Here is a 22,168-nt window from a genome sequence, read left to right as displayed (position 1 = left end):
TCAGAGTTGCAAATCTTTCTTATGTTGTGCCATAGTACCTCCTTCAAGATAAATTTCAGCTATAACACACCTGGAACGATAGTAGCTTTAACAAGATGGCAGCTTATTTCTCTCTTTTGTAATTAGCCAGAGGTGGCACTGTGGGTTAATAGATGCCCTATGTTCCATGGACTCCTCGTGGTGTCAGGACCTTTCTGTCTGCTTGATTCCACCAAGAATCTCCATTTCCCAGGGTTCCTCTTGGAACAAAATGGCTGCTCCAGCATTAGCCATCATGTGCCCATTCCAGGCTGCATGCATGTAGGAATAAAGATAATGAAGAGGCAAAAAATACGTATTAGCTTCCTCCTAACCAGAGTTCTCAGAAGCTTCCACACAATTCTTGGGGTTATATCGCAGGGCCTGGCTCTATAAGGCCAGGACTCAGTCCGATGGGCATTTTTCCCTGCAGAGGAAGCTGAGGAATGCAGTCTGCTTAAAAACTGGGGGTTTCATTCCTGTTGGTTCTGCCACACGTGTTGAGGGGCTTTGTCAAACACAGAGCTTCAGAGCACCCGAGGGTGTGAACATACAAAGAGAAATAACAAACGTTCTTAAAGCTACATTCTCTGAAAGATTGTGTGCGTTTATATAAATGTTTCTATCTATCCAGCTATATCTGTCTATATGTATTTTTTTTTACCTTTAAAGGCTCTGTGGTGAATAAATAAGATTCAGTGTCTCTCTTCAAGGATCTTATAGTTGAAGTGGAAAAGGTAGGCTAGCCGGGCAGGATTAGGTCCATGCTTTAATATACACTGAAAAACAGACTTACAGGATCAAGAAGTAAGGGCTAATTCTGACAGCAGGGCTGGGACAGTGGGTCAGGAGCCAGCTCACACTGGCTGGTGGCAGCTGACTGTGCGCCTCTCCCCCTGACTCTATGTTCAGTGCCGTCCACGTTGGTAGTTTGGATCAGCCAAGGCAGAGTGTACCATGGAACCGGCAAATGCCTCAAAAATCAGGGCCTTTTTTTTTTTCTTTTCCATAAAGCAATTTGTAAACATTTACCAGCACATCACTGGCTAAGAAAGACTTGAAGGAGGCCGCATTTCAGCTGGTCCCTGGAGACAGAGGGACAGGTTCTAAACCATGGATAGTGAATTCCTCTTAGTCCTCTTGCCTTTTCTTTCCTAACTTGCTGACAGATTTTTCCCCTCCTGCTGATTTACTTGAAGTTGCCCAAACTACTAATTTATGTAATTTCACATAAGGGAATCTTCAAGTGCTTACTCTTTGCTCACATGTTCTGACCTGATATTGTCTACAGAAGGCAGATACACTCAGGCCTCTACAATTTTGCAATATAATAAAGGCAACAAAACAGTCACACAGCAAACAGGTGTGTATGTGTGTGTATGTGTGTGTGTGATATCATTAAGTAATAAAATGAGTTATGAAGACTTTTAGGGCTAGAAAAACTTTTACAAGCCTGACCACACTATTTACTAATGTAGAAAGGTCCCTTGGATCTAGCCTTACTTCCTAAGTAAAGGAAAAATATTTTATTTGTATGGAGAGTACCCAATTTGCCGCACGAAGGCAAAAAAGTAAAAAAAATATGGCAAACTAAAATCTCCATTGTAAAACTACACACAAAAAAATGACCATTAATCTTGGGCAGTAGTCGTGTTTTTGGAGGCAGGAGGTAGACCAGAGAACCCTCACCATCTGTCTGCCTCGTGACTTTCTGTGCTACCCAACTTTATGTCCCGGGGACCTTCCTAACAAAGACGGATCCTGGTCTGTGCCCCGCCGGGGATACAGAGCTCTCTGCCCCTGGTTCTCTATTGTTTTCATAGTCATGCCTATTTTCCACCCACCTCCTTACTTTCAACTCAGTCACTGTCTCCTTATCTCTGGCATCCTGTCTGGCCTTCCCTGAAGTGATAAGGGAGAGTAGTAGCCCAGAATGGTTTGTTCCTTTTCAAAAGTGAGGATTGGACTAAAGATTTATACCCGTCCTCTGCCTCCTGAAAAAAAATAGGGATGAGTAGGTGTAGGATTCAGGTCAGCAGGCCCTGGGGCAGCGTTAGCAGAAGGGAGAGATGGACCCTGTGGTCTGGTGGATTTGGTCTGGAACTCAGGCGAAAGAACATCAGAGAAAGTCTGGCTACGTCCTCTGTATCTTAAGCAGAGACAGTCTATCTGTAGGTACGTGAGTCTGTTCCAGGCCAACATCCACAGGCTGCTAGGCTTGTTGCATGATAAATAAAGGCGGCAGAGCCAACTTTGCCCTATCTGAAAGGTAATCTTATTCCATATCTAACATTTTTCCCTGCAGTGTACATACTTCATTTAGTAATTTCATAACCCTTATATATGTCTATTCATGATGTTTTCCGGTTAAATTTGAAATAATGTTCTGAATCGTCAGGTACACTGTATATGGCAGGTAGAGCAGGGAAGTTGGTGTGGAGGGATTTGGTGCTGGCACACGCCATTTATAAAATTAGTTCTGCTCAGATCCCATTTCTGGGGTGTACATAATTGTTGATGTTACTAGAAATGACATAAAATAGAAGTGATTGTTTTAGGTGTGTTTGGTGTCTTTCCCTCTCCTCTGAAATCCTTCTGCTATGGGTTTCTGGTGGTCCTGCCAGAGAAGTCTTGAGGCATTTGATCCTTTGAGAATGAAATGGGAGGGTCATGCTGTAGGGACGTTCCTCGAACTTGGCAAAAGAGTCTAATGATGGAAAAGGAAGCGCCTCTCTGTAACTTGGCGCAGAAATGAAAGGTGTGGCAATAAAGCAAAGAAAGAGGGTGCACAGTTCCTACACTGAATAGATCAGATGTCATTGTCCTTAGTGTTTATTCTTCCTTTTGTTTATCACTTGTGAAAAGTTAAAACAATAATAATAATAAAAGAAGTTTAAAAAGATGTCGTGTTGCTGCCAGAAGTCCTGGCTTAATGGACCTAACATAAAATTTAAAATAAACTTAGAAAGAAGTAGGCCCACTGTTTAGTGTCCTGGCCAGTCAATAGCAAAGCACTTTAAGGGTGACTCTCTTTAATTATTCATAGCCCTCCAGCATTTAGAACAAAGGACTAGCATCAAGAATATGGGTTAGTGCTGTTTTCTTCATAAGACAGGTATGTCTATAAACCTCCTTGGGCTTATGATGATCGCTGTAATACACTTATTTCTTTCTCAACAAATATTTATTGCATGCTGTTTCACTTATATATTGGCACAGTAATGTTACATAACGAGCCACCCCAATCCTTAGCTGTTCAAAGTAGCAGTCACTTATTATAAAAGTACATGAGTTGAGAGGCTGAGAGTCAACTGGTCTGGACTGGGCTTCGTTGATCTGGGCTGGTCTTGCTCATGTTTCAGTGGTTGGCTAGTTGTCAGCTGATCCTGGCTGGCCTTCTCTGATGTGACTGAATATCTTAACTCTGCTTCATGTGACATTCACCTTTGTCCTTGGACTGATGACTCACTCCATGTATATTTTTCTTGTGGTAATTGTGAAAGCACAAGAGGCAAGCTCTAATGAATAGTCCCATTTTAAGCCTCTGCTCCCATCATCATGTCTGCTAGTAGCCCATTGACCAAAGCAAGTAACATTATTGAGCCCAGTGGCAGGAAGCACGACAAGGCAGGTCACCTAGGCCATGGTGGAAGGATGTTGCCAAGTAATATGGCAGAGGGTGTGGATATAGGGAGGGAATTGGGACCGAATGATCCATTCTCCCATATATGCCTACAGTGTGCTAGGCTCAGTTTAGGCACAGGTGACACGGGGAAATAAAAACAAAACCAAACTGCTATGGAGCAAAATATATCTGGGAAGCAGAATCGGAAGTGCTGCAGGGGGTGACATGCAGTTTTAATGGGATGGATAGGAAAGGCTCTTTTGAGAAAATGGCTGTCAAGGAAAGACCTAAAGGAGGTCCGTGAATGGGCCCTGCAGGTGTGTGTGGGGGGAAGAGTGTTCCTAGTAGAAAGGATAGGAAGTATGAAGGCCCAGAGATGGAGCATGGCTGCAAGTTTCCAGGACAGGAAGGAGGCCGATGAGCGGGACCTGAGTGAGAGGAGCACAGTACCAAGAGGTGCAGCCCCAAATGGTGGAGGGCCTCCAGGTCATTGTACTTTTTACTCAAGTGAGATGCAGACGAGTGATATAGTGTGAAGACGTTTTAACAGGATCGCTCTGGCTTCTGTATGGAAGATAAGCTGTAGGAATGCACTGGTGGAAGCAAGGAGACCAATTAGGTGCCCACTGGAAGAATCCATTGGGAGCCAATGGTGCACCAGGGTGATGTCAGAGGAATTGTGGGAAACAGCTGGATCCTGTATATATTTTGCTGGTGGAACCAACAGGAATTGCTGATGGAGTAGACATGAGTCTTACTTTGCTAGAGCTGCTATAACAAAGCACCACAGATTGGGCGGCTTAAATAATGGAAATGCATTTTCTCACAGTTCTCGGGGCTAGAAATCCCAAGACCAAAGTGTGAGTAGACTTATTTCCTTCTAAGGGCTGTGAGGGTAGGATCTGTTACAGGTCTCTCGCCTTGGCTTACAAATGGCCTTCTTCTTCCTGCCTGTTCACAGTGTCTTCCCTCTGTACGTGTCTGTGTCCAAATTTCCTCGTATTATATAAAAACCAGTCACACTGGATCCGGGCCCACCCTCATGACCTCATTTAACTTAATAAAGACCCTGTCTCCAAATACAGTCACATTCTGAAGTCCTTCAACATGTGAATTTGGGGGGGGGTGGGGGGAGGGAGGAACATTTCAGGCCATAACATGGAATATGAGAGAAAGAGAAGGATCAAAGGTGAAATTAGCGTTTTTGACCTGGTAACGTTGTCTGAGATGGGGAAAACTGTGGGAGAAGATCAGTTCAGTTTGAGCATGTCAAGCTTGAGATGCCCCTTAGATACCCAAGTGGAGATATTGAGTAGGAAGATGAAGATTCGTTTCTGGGGTTTAGGAAAGAGTTTGGAGCTGGAGATGCAAATGTGGGAGTTATTGGCATAGAGATGCTATTAAAATCCATGGGACTGGGCAAGATGGCCAGGGGCATGAGTGGAGGTAGAGAAGAGGACCAGGAACTGAACCCCAGGGCACTCCTACATTAAGAGACCAGAAAGAAGAAAAAGACCCAAAAAAGAGGCTGAGAAGGAAGTGGCAGGGAACCCAGGGCAATGTGGTGTCCTGAAAGACGATGCTTTAAGCAGGAGAGGTCAGGAAAGGTGAAGACTAATAGTTGGCTGTTGGATTTGTATGGTGGGGGTCACTGATGACCACCATATGCTAGCCTCAGTGGAGTATTAGAGGCAAAGGTCTGGTTTGTGGATGTTCAAGAGAGAATCTGAGGAGAAGAATTGCACATAGGGAGTATTAACAACACTTTTGAGTCATTTTACTGAAAGGGGAAGCAGAGAAATAGGAAATATAGAAATATATGTATTTTAATCTATAATTAGGGAATTTTAGACGTATGTATGTCATGGCTATATACAAAGTTGTACCAATATGTGCCATATGTATGTGGTGTGTGTATATCTGTATGTGTGTGTGTGTCTGTGTGTGTGTGTATACTTATTTTATATATACACATATATTCTGGTATGCAAACATATATATATATATATATATACATATATGTGTGTGTGTGTGTGTGTGTGTGTGTGTATATATATATATATGTATAATGATTGGAATAACTAAACAGTGCTACTAAATTTTTTCCCTGGGAATAGTGGAAATGATTTTATTGGTAAAGACAGGTTTTTTTCTTAGTCAGTTTAGCGTTAATTCATTGAAGCTTTGATTATCTTTATTTCCAGGTTTAAGAAGTTTGATGACAAATACCTGCGTAAGCTTTTGATTCGGGAAAACCAACCCAAGTCAAGCATTGTGTCCTTATATAAAAAGCTTGAAATAAAACATGCCATTGAGATGGCAGAGACTGGGATGATAAGTACTGTCCCGTCTTACGCATCTCTAAAGTAAGTACTGTTTTGTAAATAAAAGTTAGTATCACTAAGTATGTCCTTATAATCTTTCAAAATCAGTAATAATAACAAACTTGACCTATGTCCAAGAGAGATACCTGATGACCTCACAGCAGAATGAGATTCTGGTTAAAATGTGAAAGCCTAGAAATGTGGACATTATATTATGTTATGTCATGTCACTTCGTGTCACATTACATTTAGAATTGATTAGTCAGAAAATACTTTGTCATGTTTAGGATAATTATGCGTTTATTATATTTGCTTTGGGTAATTCCATGCTTTTTGAAAGTAAATTAAAGCCTTTTTAGCAGGCATTTTGAAAGGGAATATTTTAAGATGTGTTATATTTGTTATTTCAAATATGCATGTAATTATATAGCTATTTCCTCATAGATTATTCACAGAATCATAGTTTAAGGCTTGGAAAGAACATTAGTGATCATCTGTTGCAGTGGTTCTCAGCCCAGGCTGAACATCAGAAACACCTTGAGAGCATTTAAATAATACAGATGCCTGGGCTCCAGCCAGACCAATAAAATCAGGATCTTTTGGTGTTGAGGCCCAGGAATAGGCATATTTATAAGTTCTTCAGATGTTTCTAATTCACAGCCAGGATTGAGACTCTAAGACTATATGGCTTCATTTGTGAATTCTACCAAAAATTTAAGAAAGAAACAATACCACCTTACACAAACTCTTTCAGAAAGTAGAAAAAGAAGGAAAGCTTCCCAAATAGCCTTATTAGACCACCATAATTTTGATAGGGAACCTGACAAAGACACTTATAAGAAAGAAAAATTGCAGATATAATATGTCTGTAAAAATTCTAAACAAAATATTAGCAAACCAAATCCAGAGATAGATTAAAAAGGATATGAATCACAATAATTTTCAGTTTATTACAGAAATACAAAGATGGCTTAATGGTAGAAAATCAAAGTTATTCACCACTTTTATAGCATAAAGAAGAAAAATCATAGGTTATCATTTATCTGAAATAGAGGCAGAAAAATTGTTTGATGAAATTCAATATCGTCTTAGTTATTTTAAAAAATGTCTAAACAAAGAATAAAAGAAACTCTTTCTTAAGGTGATAAAGTTTATTCACAAAACACAATCTTAGCAAATATAGTTTTTAATGTTGAAAGATTTAACCTGAGATCTGGAAGAAGGATGACTATTATTACTATTTCTATAAATATTTTACCAATGCTAGGCGGGAAAAAGAATAAAAAGATTAAGGACAGGAAACAAATAAGTAAAGCTATCGTTATTCACAAATAGCTTGATCGTTTTTACGGAAAATCCAAAAGAACCTGCAGATAAATAATTAGACATAATACGCAAATGTATCCAAGTTTCTGAATACATGGCAAGAAAGCAAATCAGGGGTAGTTTTATGAGTATCAACAAACAGAAGATGGCATTAAAAAAATGCTTAATGTAGAATAACATCATGAAACATCATGTATATCAGCATCAAACAATCATCAAAAAACACCAAACAGCAACATGAAATTTAGAGAATATTTGCAAAACCTCTCACAGAAAGGCCAAAAAAGATAAGTTAAAGATTAAGAGAAAGCCTCAATATTGTAAAATTTTCCATTCTCTTCAAGTTGACCTATGAATTCAAAGCACTTCCATTCAGAATCCCAGGGTTTGTGTGTGTGTGTGTGTGAGATTAGACAATCTTGTCCTAAAATTTCTCTGTAAATGTAAAGGGCCAAAGTTAATCAAGATAATTTTGAAGAACAAATTTGGAAGATTTACTCTATTAAGTAACAAGACTTACTACAGAGCTACCATGATTGAGACAATGTGATACTGGGCCAAGACAAAAGGACATACAGATCAGATCAAAATAAGAGTTTGGAAGAGACCCACCTGTATGTGGCCACTTAATTAATGACAAAGTCTACAGTACAAAGCAGTGGAGAAAAGATGGCTTTAAAAAAAATCGTCCTGGGTCATTTGATAATTAGGAAGTAAAATGATATTGAACAGTATTTCACATCGTATCAAGTCAAGGGATATTGTATATCTCAATGTGAGGAGTGAAACAATAAAGTGAAGATTATATAGAGAATGTCCTCTTAATGTTGTGATAGGGGAAGATTTCATTAAAGGAATGAAAAAGCAAACCACAAAGTGGGAAAAGATACTTGCCTCACAGAAAACTGACAAAGGTCTAAAAAAAAAGACAATCCTAAAAAAAAAATGGACAAGAGACTTGTTCAGGCATTTTACAAAATAGGATATTCAAATGTTCAATAATCATATGTGTTCCAAAATATATATATGAGATATCTTCATCGAAGCATTGTTTTTAATATCTGAAAATTGGAAATAAGCTAAATACCCATCAACAGTAAAATGGATAAATTTGGTATATCCATGTATTGGAATATTATACAATGATTAAAATGAATTAACTACAGCTATGTGCGATAAGACAGATGAATCTCCAACATAGTGCTAAACAAAAGAAGGTAAATTTAAAAGACCACATATTGTATTTAAAAGACTCCATTTATATAGAATTCAAATTCAGACACATCTATGAAATTAGATGTTAGGAGAATGGTTATCTTTGGCAAAGAGGGAGTAGTGATTGGTTAGGGGACCACGAGTGGTTTCTGGGATTCTAGTTAATGTTCTGTTTTTTGGCTTGAGCAGTAGTTGCATAAGTACATTCACTTTGTGACAATTCATTGAGGTGTACATGTAAGATTCATGCACTTTTCTTTCTTTGTATTTTATTCTAATAAAAAGGTGTTAAGTATAAACAAGGGAAGTACTTGTGCACTTATCAGTAGAGTTATGCAAACATATGCTTGCAAAGACCTGATGGGAACATTGTACAAAAGAATCAGATGCCAAAAAGATTGTTATGTACTAACCTTATTTGTTTCTTCCAACTCTAAAATTCTGTGAATTAAATTTGCTAATCAAAAAACCTTACTAGAAAGCCGGAAAGCTGTCTAAACAACAATGTCTCAATCTAAAAATAAGCTTTTTAAAAATCATCTGAGCAATTGAGGTTGAGGCAAAAATGAATGATCTATATCTAGATAAGTCTGTCCTGCTGAAGCCAGAAATTTCTGTGTCCATTCCTTTGTGTGTATCCATTACCCATTGTGCATAGGTGCTTGCACCTAAGTAATTAGTTTTATAGTTGGTACACAGTAATAGCAAGTTTGCACTTAAAAAAATGTAAGAGAACTATGCTCCTTAATTTGTGTGTCCTTGGCCCATCTTCTGTAAGATCTGCATTTATATATATTAACCTTCCTAACTTTAATTTATTTTCCTAATTTATCTTCTTATCTATTTATTTTATTTTTATCTATTTATATATTTTTGGAGGCCCCCTCAAAGCCTTTTTGAAGGAGTTAAACTATATAAATACAGTTGAATATCATTGGGTTTTTTACAGTAGTTATATTCTACCAAGTTTCTGTCAACACTGACTTGTGACTATTGAGTGATTGCTCCTAGGGGGAATACAGAAAATCCTGTGAGTCTCTAGTCACAATGTTTTCATCAGCTGATTAATACATAATCTTGTTTTATATATATTTCTGTTTAAAGACACCTTATTTAATAGATACTGTTGATTCATTATCATTGCACTCATGGCCAACAGCACCATAACTCATGTAAAGCTTACCTAACACACATTTTCTCCAGAAGGCACATCACAGCCTTCTTTCACTTAGGAACATTAGACAGCACTTCAGAACTATGCTTAGGACCTAAAGCTCTAAAGGGAGAAATAGAGAGCAATACAGTGATAGTAGGGGATTTTAATACGCCACTTACATCAGTGGATAGAGCATCCAGACAGCAAATCATTAAGGAAACATTGGCCTTAAATGACATATTAGCCAGATAGACTTAAATACAGAATGTTCCATCCAAAAACAGCACAATATGCATTCTTCTCAAGTGCACATGGAACATTTTCCACGATAGACCATGTGTTAGGCCACAAAACAAGTCTTAATAAATTTAAGAGGATTGAAATATCAAGCATCTTTTCCCAACCACAATGATGTGAAACTAAAAATTAATTACATGAAGAAAACTGGAAAATTCACAAATATATGGAGGTTAAAAAACATACAGTTTGTTTGCATGAACAGCCAATTGGTCAAAGAAGAAATTAAAAAATACTTTGAGATAAACAAAAATGGAAATATAACATACCAAAATTTGTGGGATGCAGCAAGAGCAGTTCTAAGAGAGAAGTTCATAGCAATAAATGCCTACCTCAAGACACAAGAAAAGTCTCAAATTAAAAAACCTAACTTTACACCTCAAAGAACTAGAAGAAGAAAAACCAACAAAGTCTGAAGTTAGCAGAAGGACAAAGGTTAGAAAGAATAGCAAAGATTAGCAGAATAACAAAGATTAGAACAGAGAAATAAATGAAATAGAGCCTAAAAAGACAATAGAGAGGATCAATGAAACTAAGAGCTGGTACTTTGAAAAGATAAACAAAATTGACAAGCCTTTAGCGAGACTCACCAGAAAAAAAAGAGAGAGGACTCAAATAAATAAAATCAGAAATGAAAGAGGAGGTGTTACAGTTGATACCACAGAAATACAAAGGATCATAAGAGAATGCTATGAACAATTATACACCAACAAGTTGGACAACCTGGAAAAAATAGATACATTCCTAGAAATATACAACCTACCAAGACTGAATCATGATGAAATAGAAAATCCAAACAAACAGTTACTAGTAAGGAGATTGAATCTGTAATCAAAAACCTCCCGATAAACAAAAGTCCAGAACCAGACAGCTCATTGGTAAATTCTACTAAACATTCTAGGAAGAATAAACCCCAATCCTTCTCAAACTTTTCTAAAAAATAGAAGAGGAAGGAATTCTTCCAAACTCATTTTATGAGGCCAGCATTATTCTGATATCAAAACCAGACGAGGAAACCACAACAAAAGAAAATTGCAAGCTTGCTTCGTTTTATTGTGCTTTGCTTGATTTGCTTCACAGATATTGCATTTTTTACAAGATTCCCCACCAGCAAATAGATTGTGACTCACTGAAGGCTCAGATAATGGTTAGCATGTTTTAGCAATAAAGTATTTTTAATTGAGATATGTGCATTGTTTTTTTAGACATAATGCTATTGCACACTTAGACTACAGTGTAGGGTAGACATAACTTTTATATGCACTAGGAAACCAAAGAATTTGTGTGACTCACTTTATTGTGATGTTGGTTTTACTGCAGTGTTCTGGAACTGAACCTGCAATATATCCAAGGTCTGCCTGTACAGGCCAATATCCTTGATGAATAAAGATGCAAAATCTCGCAAGAAAATATTAGGGAATTCAACAGTATATTTAAAAGGTCATACACCATGATCAAGTGGGATTTATTCCAGGGATGCAAAGATGGTTTAACGTCAGCAAGTCAGTCAATGTGATATACCACATTAACAAAATGAAGGATAAAAATAACATGATCATTTTAATAGGTAATAATTTTAATAGTTAATAATTAATGATAATAATAATAATAAAAACTCCCACATAGCCAAAGCATTCTTGAGAAAGAAGAACAAAGCTGGAGGCATCATACTCCCTGATTTCAAACTATATTACAAAGCTATAGTGATTAAATCAGTATGGTATCAGCATAAAAACAGACACATAGATCAACGGGACAGAATAGAGAGCCCAGAAATAAACCTGAGCATATAGGGGCAATTAATTCACAACAAAGGAGCCAAGAATATACAATGGGGAAAGGACAGTCTCTTCAATAAATGATGTTGCGAAAACTGGGCAGCCACATGTAAAAGAATAAAATTCAGCCACTGTCTTATACCATACACAAAAATTAACTCAAAATGGATTAAAAATGAACATAAGACCTGAAGCCATAAAGCTCGTAGAAGAAAACCTTGGCAGTAAGCTCTTTGACATAGGTCTTGGTGACAGTTTTTTGAATCTGACGTGAAAAGCAAGAGCCACAAAAGCAATAATAAACAAGTGGGCCTACATCAGACTAAAAAGCTTCTGCACAGCAAAGGAAACCATCAACAAAACGGAAAGGCAGCCTACTGAATGGTGTAAAATATTTGCAAATCATATCCAAAAGACATGCAAAACTCATACAACTCAATAGCAGAAACACAATCCAATTAAAAAATGAGCAGAAGATCTGAATAGACATTTTTCCAAAGAAGAAATACAAATGGCTATCAGGCACATGAAAAGATGCTCAACATCGTTAATCATCAGGGAAATGCAAATAAAAACTACAATGAGATATTACCTCACCCCTGTTAAAATGGCTATTAACAAAAAGAAAAAGAAATACAGGTGTTGATGAGGATGTGGAGAAAAGGGAACCCTTGTGCACTGTTGGTGGAAAGTAAATTTGTGCAGCCACTATGGAAAATAGTAAGGAGGTTCCTCATTAAATTAAAAATATGATTCAGCAATTCCACTTCTGGGTATTTATTGGAAGAAATGAAAACACTAACAAAAAAGTATACACACCTCCATGTTTGCTGCAGTATTATTTACAATAGCCAAGGTATAGAAACAACCTGTGTCCATTGATAGATGAATGGATAAAGAAATTGTGGTGTGTGTGTGTATACACACACACACACACATATATATATATATATGTATGTATGTATATATACAATGGAATATTATTCAGCCATAAAAAAGGAATGCAATCTTGCAACAACATGGATGAAACTTGAGGGCATTATGCTGAGTGAAATAGGTCAGACAGAGAAAGACAAATACCGTATGATCTCTCTTATATGTGGAATCTAAAAAAAAAAACCAAAAACCAGGGCCAGCCATGTGGCCCAGTGCTTAAGTTCAGCATGTTCTGCTCCTGCGGCCTGGGTTCATGGGTTCAGATCCTGGGTGCAGACCTATACCACTCATCAGCCATGCTGTGGTGGACACCCACATGTAAAGTAGAGGAAGATTGGCATAGATGTTCACTCAGGGCCAATCTTCCTCACCAAAAAAGAAAGAAAGAAAGAAAAAAAAAGTTGCATAAATAGACTCTGAAAACTTGTCCATGATTAAACCTATCGTGAATAATTTTGGCACTCAAATAAAAATTTTAGAATTTTGAATTACTTTAAAATATTGAATAATTCCTATGTTATTCTTTAAACTGATTCTTTTTCTTAAATAATATTATATCTCTAAGAAAGAAAACTGATGATTCCAATATTTGTGGAATAGTAAAATATTCTTCTTCTAAACTTTCACAGTGACTGTCGTGAAGAAAAAATAAGGAAGCTCACACCTGGTGAAATGGATGAAATTCGAGAGATATTATCAAGAAATCTTTATCAAATCCGTCAGCGAGTGAGAATATTTTATTTAGCGAAATGTTTACTGAACTTTGGCTGAAAATCTGTCTTCTGATTTCATACTATCCAATTTTAGTGGATATTGCCCAACCATTATGCCATCCTCTGCAGGCCCCTCACCAGGCATCTTCTCTTCTATCAGACTCCGCTTCACAGTGTCTTGTCTCGTCAGGGTACCATTCTCCTCCCAGACTCCAGGGGTAAAACCTGGAGTTGCCTTGAAGTTCTGCTACTATTGGCTTAGAGATACAAAAAAAAATGTGTTAACCAATGGCGAAGAAAGTAATTGATTGCTCTTTTTATTTTTTTTTAATGATATAATAGCTTTATAGCTTGGAAGACTTTTAAAAATGTATTTAATCTTCTTTGTTATTTGTATGATGCTATAGTTTCTTCCTTTAATGTATCTTCTGAGTCACTTTTTTCCCTGCATTTCCATTGTTAACACCTCATTCTAATAATTTGCTAGTAATCTAGCTAACACGTAGAGAGTGGTGGGTTTTTTTTTTTCTTTTGCTAAGCCCCGTTTCTTGCATTGCGTCTATTAACTCGTTTAATCCTTAACAAGTGGTATTTCTATTGTCTCCTTTTTATGGATGAAGAAATTGGGGTACAGAGACATTCAGTGGCACAAGGGCCATATCACCTGTCAGGAGTCCTCCTCACTCCTTTCGGGGTCATTTCTGTAGCTTCTTATCTGATCTCCCCAAAGGCTGTCCCCATTCCATCCTACATTACTGTTGCTCCACCCTTTTCCTAAAGCACCTTTTAATGGCAGCATTCTCCTGCTTAAAATGAAACAGGACAACAGTTGTGGCTTCCAGGCTAGATATTCTTTCAGAGTTTGGGATCTCTATTTCCAGGTTCCACTTTATGCAACCTTATTTGCACGTCTCCCTCACCCACCCACCCCAAACCCCGTGGAGGGTGCTGTCTTCATTCCTTGGCCTGTGTTGCTCTCTTTTCTGTCTCCACTTGGAATGTCCCACTGCTTCCTGTCAGCCGATCCATATTCTCCAATTGTTAAGCTTTCCCGAACACCCTCATATCGCTGCCAGCCTTGGGGAATAAATGCGATAGCACTTGGAGCTTGTGGTGTATCACATAATTTTAGTGCTCAATTTCAGGAGTTCATACTATTTTGTTAGCTTTAGATGCCCAACTAGATAGTCAATTTTTCAAGGCAGGAATTGAGTATTGTTCTATATTACTTTCGGGTATCTCTACTAGGCCTAAGATAGTTCTGGACACGTGGATATTTCCAAGAAGTAGACATTAATTCTATCAGAAAATGAACTTAGTTACTAATTATAACGTATTATAGGAAAGAGATTTCTATATAGCTTATAAAACAAAAGGCATGCTATGGACAGCCCTAGTTTATACATTTTGCTGCTTCAAATACTAGGACGTGGTCATTGCTGGTGGTGGCAGCGGCCTTTTCAATTTGACAACCCCGTTGAGAAGAGGAAATGTTCTTAGAAGTTAATCAAAGGGACATGGCTCCACCAAGTGGTTCAAAGTGGTTTGTTTTTATGTCAGTAATTACTATTCAACAGAGAATGTATGAAGATCGCTTGTATCATTTTTCCCCAGATGCTAATGATGGGTCAATACATATAAAGTACTTCCGGGTAGACAGAAGTGCTTGATGAGTTCAACTGCTTTTCTCATTTATAAAGATCATACTTTTCAATGAAAAACAAACTTATTCACTGACTTTTATTAGAAGATGAATGCTTTCAAAATTTGAAAGAATGTGAACTTTCATACTTTTTCTTTGCTCTGCACGTGAGTTGTTAAGTGGCTAGCTGAGGGGCAAGTCCACAGAAACATAGTGGATTCTGGAATTTCTGGAGCAGTGATCAGTTCTTTGTAACATTTCGCTTGTGTTTTCATTTCAGACTTTGTCCTACAACAGACACAATCTGACGGCCGACACGAGTGAGAGACAAGCCAAGGAGATTCTGATCCGCCGAAGGCACAGTTTGCGAGAGAGCATTAGGAAAGACAGCAGCTTGAACCGGCAGCACAGGGTAACTGGAGCTTGTGCCTCTGGGGTGGAGACGGCGTCCAAGAGCAGAGCCCGCAGCTGTGCCAGAGGCTGTGTGGGCAGAATGGCTGCTGAGGGTTGATTCACAGGAGTTCCGGAATGGGGTTAATGATAAAGTCTGTTCAGACATTTCTTGAACACTGACTGTGTTCCAGGCACTGGCCCAGGCACTTGGAATACTTGGTGAACAAAACTGACAAAGATCCCTTACCTTGTAGGATTCATATTCTAATGGGGAGAAAGCGATCAGCAATAGACAGGATAAATAAATTATCTGTTGTGTTAGAAGGCGGTAAGTGCTCTGGAGAAAAACAAACCAAAAAGAGCTGAGGAAGGAAGTTGGGAGCGCAGGGAAGTTACAGTTTTAAACAGACAGGCTGGGCCAAGCTTCATTTGGGAAGTGATATTTGTGCTTTCCAGGGCGAGGTCCAGCCCGAGGCGGGGCAGCCGGCGTGCATGTGGTGGGATTCCAGGAGGGCCCCAGGGCCTGGGGGAGCGCTGTTCCCAGTGCAGTTTGCTCAGCATTTCATGTGGTCCAGGGCATCGTCAATAGATGAGGAAAGCCCTTTCAAAATGATACTATGATTGACTGATGTAACATAGCAGGCATTGCATCTCCTTTTTAATAATATTCTGTATTGGGTCATCACAGATCAAAGAGGTTATGTGTCAACAAGATTATCCTCTTTTTATGTGTGAAATGTGGTAGCATCCATTAAAAATTAATTTCTGGAGACTGTGGTATTAGAAATGTGAGCGAGTTAGCTATAGAAATACTTTTTGTTTGATTTTCAAGAGAACAAAATAAATAAAACTTAACTATGCTACATTTTTCATATATCTTCTTCCCCATACATACAGGTTCGGAGTCTTTTTTAGTAATACTCCTGTAAACAGGTGTTTCCGTAGCTTTTCTTGAAGAAAACCCAGTGGTTTTCACACCTTGTTTCTAATGGTCCCATTTTATTTCCCTTTTCCTTAGGACTGATCTTCATTATATTTTAGAAGAGATTTAGTTATTTTAAATAAAATAGCTATTGCTGAAAACTTTATTCCTCATCCTACAGCCCCTCACAAAATAATTCTGGAATCAGAACTAAAATTTTAGTTTTTAACAACGTTTGCCATAAAATTTTAAATAATAAATTAACAATAAAATTAAATGATAAATGACATCTGCATGGTCTAAATAAGGTTTTCTATTTCTTTTACAGGCTTCCACTTCGACCTCCCGGTATTTATCCTTACCAAAAAATACAAAGCTTCCAGAAAAGCTACAGAAGAAAAAGAACGTTTCTAATGCAGGTAATGAATACAGTCAGAGTAGACTTTAAACTTCTTTACTAATGTTTATAAAATAAAAAAATTTCCCCCTTCTTCTTCATTAAGGACAATGACTTCAGTAGTTTGCAAATCTGAAATAATAATATGGTGACCTTTTATTAGCATTACATGATTTTTGAGTGGAGTTCTGTGCACATGATAAATAGTTCAGTTGTTTATTTTCCATGATGATTCTATCTGATAGAGCAAAAGCAAATATTGTCACCATGTGGTTAGTGAACAGGTAGATAGAAAGTTTTAAATCTTCAACGGTTTAAATTTAATTCAATAATTCTTACAATATTTCTAATGTAAATGTTTACAATAATTCTAACGTATTTTCCTAAAGGCAACCATAAATTTTACTTCTGGCTATAATGATTAAAGCTTTGACATGATTGCTAAGACCTCTTTCTTTGATGGTAATCTTTATGTGGACTCCAACCCATTTTATGTGAGCCCCAGAAGACATGTTAGGGTATCATGTTATTAAAATGTGGGATGTAAGAATAATAGCCCTCCCCTCTTTTTTTTACTTGTTTATTTAATTAACCAAGAAGAGAAAAGTCTAATGATGGCTAGTGGTATTGGAGGGTGAGATGACAAATGAGAAGGGAGGAAAAGGGAGCACTGACTATTTGAACAGTGGGTCATGTTACCACCGTGTGTCTATCAAAAATGCTCTCAGGGCCGGCCCCTTGGCCGAGTGGTTAAGTTTGTGCGCTCTGCTGCAGGCGGCTCAGTGTTTCGTTGGTTTGAATCCTGGGCACGGACATGGCACTGCTCATCAAACCACGCTGAGGCAGCGTCCCACATGCCACAAGTAGAAGGACCCAAAATGAAGAATATACAACTATGTACTAATAGTTTTGGGGAGAAAAAGGAAAAAAATAAAATCTCTAAAATAAAAAATGCTCTCGGTTCCCAAGAATCTCAGGTCCCGGGCCAGCACCCATCGCTCTCCTACCCACAGGACTCGAGGACTTCAATTTTGACGATCACCTGGTTCTCAGCATGCCTCGCCTCCTTCCATATTTGGAAGGTGCACCTTGTTGTGTTGACCCTTTTATGAAAACATAAAGGAAATAAACAAGGCTGTGTATGAGATTCCAGATCAAGACAAGAATCTTCATAAGAGCAGCTGATTATTGGCCTGCTTCCTGTGTGCCAGACACTAAGCTCAGCCCTTCTGGGGTCCTGCCTGTGGGGCGGGGAGAGCACAGCTGCTGCCGCACATAGTTGTAGTTTGATATGCGGTTCCACCACGTGCTACTGTCTCTTGAACCTCAGTTACTTCATCGGTAAAATGGGTGATTGTGAGGATTAAATAGGTTAATACATTTGAAGTGCTTTTACAGTGTCTGGCACATAGTAAGTGCCTCAAAATTAGTATGAACACACTCTGTGGACAAAATGCTCAGGGAGATTATTCTCAGCTAGAGTTCTGGTGGGCCCTCTGACCGCTGCCCCCTCACGCCCAACCCCAGAGCCCGAGGGCACAGCTGTTGCAGGACCCATTGATGTGTTGCTTAGTCAGTCTCTTGTAGCACCATCTCCCTAAAATGCTAGCCTATGTCGTCCTTCTTTTGCTCTGTGGCAGATGGCAACAGCAGCGACTCCGACACGGATGCCGGGACCACCGTCCTCAACCTGCAGCCCCGAGCGAGGCGCTTCTTGCCAGAACAGTTCTCCAAGAAAGCGCCCCAGTCCTACAAAATGGAGTGGAAGAACGAGGTGGACGCGGATGCCGGCCGCCGGCAGCCCGGCACTCCCCCCGCTGCCCGCAGCAGAGACGACGGCACGCAGACCCCCGCAGTGCTCCGGCAGCCCCTCCTCTCCGAGGGCGACATCGGCCCGGCGGGGGAGGACAGTGAGGCTGAAGGCCTCCCCCCCAAGCCGCCACCCAGGCTGGTCCGAAGGGCGTCGGAGCCTGGAAACCGGAAAGCCCGATTCGGGAGTGAGAAGCCTTAATGGAAATGGCCAGCGCAGCCCGGGCGGGGTGACCGAGCGGCGCCTGTGCTTGGTCCCTCGGCAGCCTGATACAGCAGTGGACTCCACGTAGAACCCTCTAGGCATCGAAATACTTTGGGTAGTAGAGTCATGCCGTTGATTAAGGGACGAATGCTTATTCCAAGAAGAAGAAAATTCAAAGAAAGTGTCTTATGATTTGTTGCTAGAAATTGTATTCTTTGCAAGCCTAAAGAAAAAAAAATGTGTGCCTTTATTGAACTTGAATGACAGAACTTGAAATTTTTAACACACCCTTGTTGGTGAAAATTTTAATATATACATATATGTCAAATTTTATTTATGAAAAAATATGTATATGTAATATAAAAACTATAAATTAGTTTTTAAGTGAATGGCACTAAAAATTCTCAGAACATCTTTCCAAGGTGTAAAGGGCGGCTCCTGGGGGGCTGGTGGGCCACCAGCTCAGAGTCAGGCATTTTCCTCTCCTGAGCTGATGACCAGTTGGTAAAGGAAGGCACAGCAAGGAGCCGAGACTCAGACTGGGAGACAGTCGGAACATGGAGGCAGGTGAGGTGGCCTGGCTCCCAGAGTGCAGATTCCTGTGAAAAGATTCAGCTGCTTTTTAATTTGTTCCTCATTCTACCATGTGTTTGGGGGTGACAGATAGATTCCATCTTCCTTTTGTGTTTAAATGGGGCAGATAGAAAGGCTGGGTGAAACCAGCTTAAGGTGTGTAACAGACTTGGTGGCAGCTTTTGATGAAGTTCCACCTGGGGAGAGGTAGGGCAGAGCCTGCTTACAACTTGTTGGCAGGTTTTATATTGTGCAATACTGGGAGGAGGATGCAGGAGATTCCCTTTCATGCTTACCTACGACCACCTACTTTAGAATTTTTCTGTAGAACATTCTAGAACTTTGAACCCAGGTCAGAGGCTTTAAGCAGACAAGGATGAACCTTTATATAAGCAGTATTCCAATGTGTAACAAATTGATGAGATTTCAGGTTTTGGATTTTGTTCAGGAAGCACTTTGGAAAATGTGGGAGGTTTATTTTTTTGCACTAGTCTCTGATTTGTTACCTCACCCCCTCAATAAAGTAGTAACTCAGATTCGTCCTGTAAAAATGGATTCTACTCATCTGAGCACTTTTTAAAAGTACAACAGAAAGACAAGATGTGGAACATAATCCTTCAAGGTTAGTATTTGAATCTCTGTCTCTTAAACTGTAGATTTCATTGGCCTGTCATTCTTTCTGAAAACCCTTCTTTAAAACTTGACTAGAACAAGACTAAATTTCTGAGTTTAGATATGAAATGAAGCCACTCATGTAGTCCCTTGAATTCACATTGGGGATACAGCAAAGGACACAAGTGACCACAGTACTATTGGTGGGAAAACATGAAATAATTAAACAAAACGATACAGGACTTCGAGATTCCTGTCACTGGCTCTCTATCCCCACTTCTACCCCACAATGTGGAGAAGTAAATTTTCTAGCCTTTTTTCTCAAGTTCTAAAATCTTGGAATACTGCTGGATTGTTGGGCATGGGACTGAAGGATGGATAAACACAAGGCACAAATTTGTAAAGAACACCGTTTCTTTCCCAAACTCTCCCAAGCTGATTAGTGGAAAGCAGTGTAGGCACAATTTGAAAACAACAAGCTTAGAACTCTGTGCCAAAAATCTTAATTTTAAATAAAAATATGTAAAGATATATATTTCATCTGCTGAAAAGAAACTGACTTTTAATTTAGAATTTTATTATAGGAATATGATTCATCAAGAGATATGATGTATATTTTTGAGAATGCCAAAACTAAATTTTCAGAAGTTGTAGTTTATGAAATCTAAAAAGGAAGGTTGAAATGGAAAATGACCTTAAAGATAAATTTTCTGATTTTTCCTGGTGTCCTATATTAATAAATACTATGAGTCTGACTTTCTGAAACTGAAGGAGAAAACATGAAAATTTTTTCTAACACTTCTTCTTGTTAAGCAGATAAACGAAATTCAGCTTTTGCTAATTAAAAGTTAGATAAAGAATTTGGATGACGTGTAAATTTCTAAAAAGGAGCACTTCTGTCATTTTATCTTTATTATCAGTTTAAATTTTTCTTTGTTGAATGACAAAAGCAATGAAAAATAAATTTGACTTCATTTAGCTTTTTCTCTATACTTTCTTCTTTTTTATAAAATCATCAAATTCTAGACACTGTGGACGCTGGAGCTGAAACCCTTTACTAACTATCATGACAATTTAAATTTCTGTAGCACAGAAACATCCCCAACCCTTTGTAAATGGCTCCCTTCATTCAAACAACACTTGACCCACCCCAAGTTCCCGTGTGAATATAGAGTTCTGATGGGTCTTTGGTGTTTGTTGTAACAAATTTGATTTGAACGACCTATAAGTGCAAAGCTAGGGCTTATTTCTTTATATTTAATGCTCAGGACCGACTGTTGGGAACAGTTACGTCAGTTAGCCAACGACTAGAAATTGGCCCCAAAGTCTGATACTTTTTAAAAACGTGTTTTGGGGGCCAGCCCAGTGGTGTAGCGGTTAAATTTGAGTGCTCTGCTTCGGTAGCCCAGGGTTCACAGGTTTGAATCCCGGACGTGCATATAGACCAGGCTGTGCTGGTGTCCCATGTAAAATAGAGGAAGACTGGCATAGATATTAGCTCAGTGACAATCTGCCTCAAGCAAAAAGAGGCAACATTTATTTATATAAAAAGCATAGAGAAGCACAGTTATTTATTACATGTCTCAGCATGTTTTGCATTTGTTGCACTGCCCAAATCATGTTTATGTTAAAACCGGCATTTCATAAACAATTATGAGAACTGTAATATTTTGTTAGTTCAAAGTTCACACTTGACTTTATTCTTTTTTTTCCAGTTTTATTGAGAAATAATTGATATACATCACATACACCATAAACTTATACATGTCTAAGTTTAAGGCATACAGCATGATGGTTTATTTACATATATTGTGAAATGATTATCATGATAGGTTCAGCTAACATCCATTTTCTTATACACAGTAAAAAGAGAAGAAAGATGTACAAAGGAAAAAAAAATTCTCCTTGTGATGAGAACTCTTAGGACTTACTCTCTTAACGACTTTCCTGTATATGACACAGCGTTAGCTATAGTCATCATGTTGTACATTACATCCCTAGCACTTATTTATCGTTTAACTGGAAGTATGTACCTTTTGACCATCTTTCTCCAACTGTCTCTACTCCCAGCTCCCACTTCTGGCAACCCCAATCTGTTTTTTTATCTATGGGCTCATTTTATTTTTAGTTTTATATTCCACATATAAGTGAGATCATTCTGTAACTGTCTTTCTCTGTCTGACATTTCACTTAGCATAATGCTCTCAAGGTCCACCCATGTTGTCAC

General features: G+C 38.6%; 1 protein-coding gene across 1 annotated transcript in view; it reads left to right on the top strand.

Moving 5' to 3' along the window:
- SLC9A2 (solute carrier family 9 member A2) overlaps positions 1 to 18,753 on the top strand; it is an 87,369-nt gene extending 68,616 nt beyond the window's left edge. The window contains 5 exon segments of the mRNA NM_001163960.1: positions 5,848 to 6,009; positions 13,305 to 13,401; positions 15,311 to 15,442; positions 16,674 to 16,764; positions 18,383 to 18,753. Coding sequence (NP_001157432.1) covers positions 5,848 to 6,009; positions 13,305 to 13,401; positions 15,311 to 15,442; positions 16,674 to 16,764; positions 18,383 to 18,753 — 853 coding nt within the window.
- Positions 18,754 to 22,168: the final 3,415 nt, after the last annotated feature.

This window comes from Equus caballus, chromosome 15, assembly GCF_041296265.1.
Source record: "Equus caballus isolate H_3958 breed thoroughbred chromosome 15, TB-T2T, whole genome shotgun sequence".
Classification (NCBI taxonomy): domain Eukaryota; kingdom Metazoa; phylum Chordata; class Mammalia; order Perissodactyla; family Equidae; genus Equus; species Equus caballus.
The sequence above is the reverse complement of the archived record's forward strand: the minus strand, read 5'-3'. Positions and strand labels throughout refer to the sequence as shown.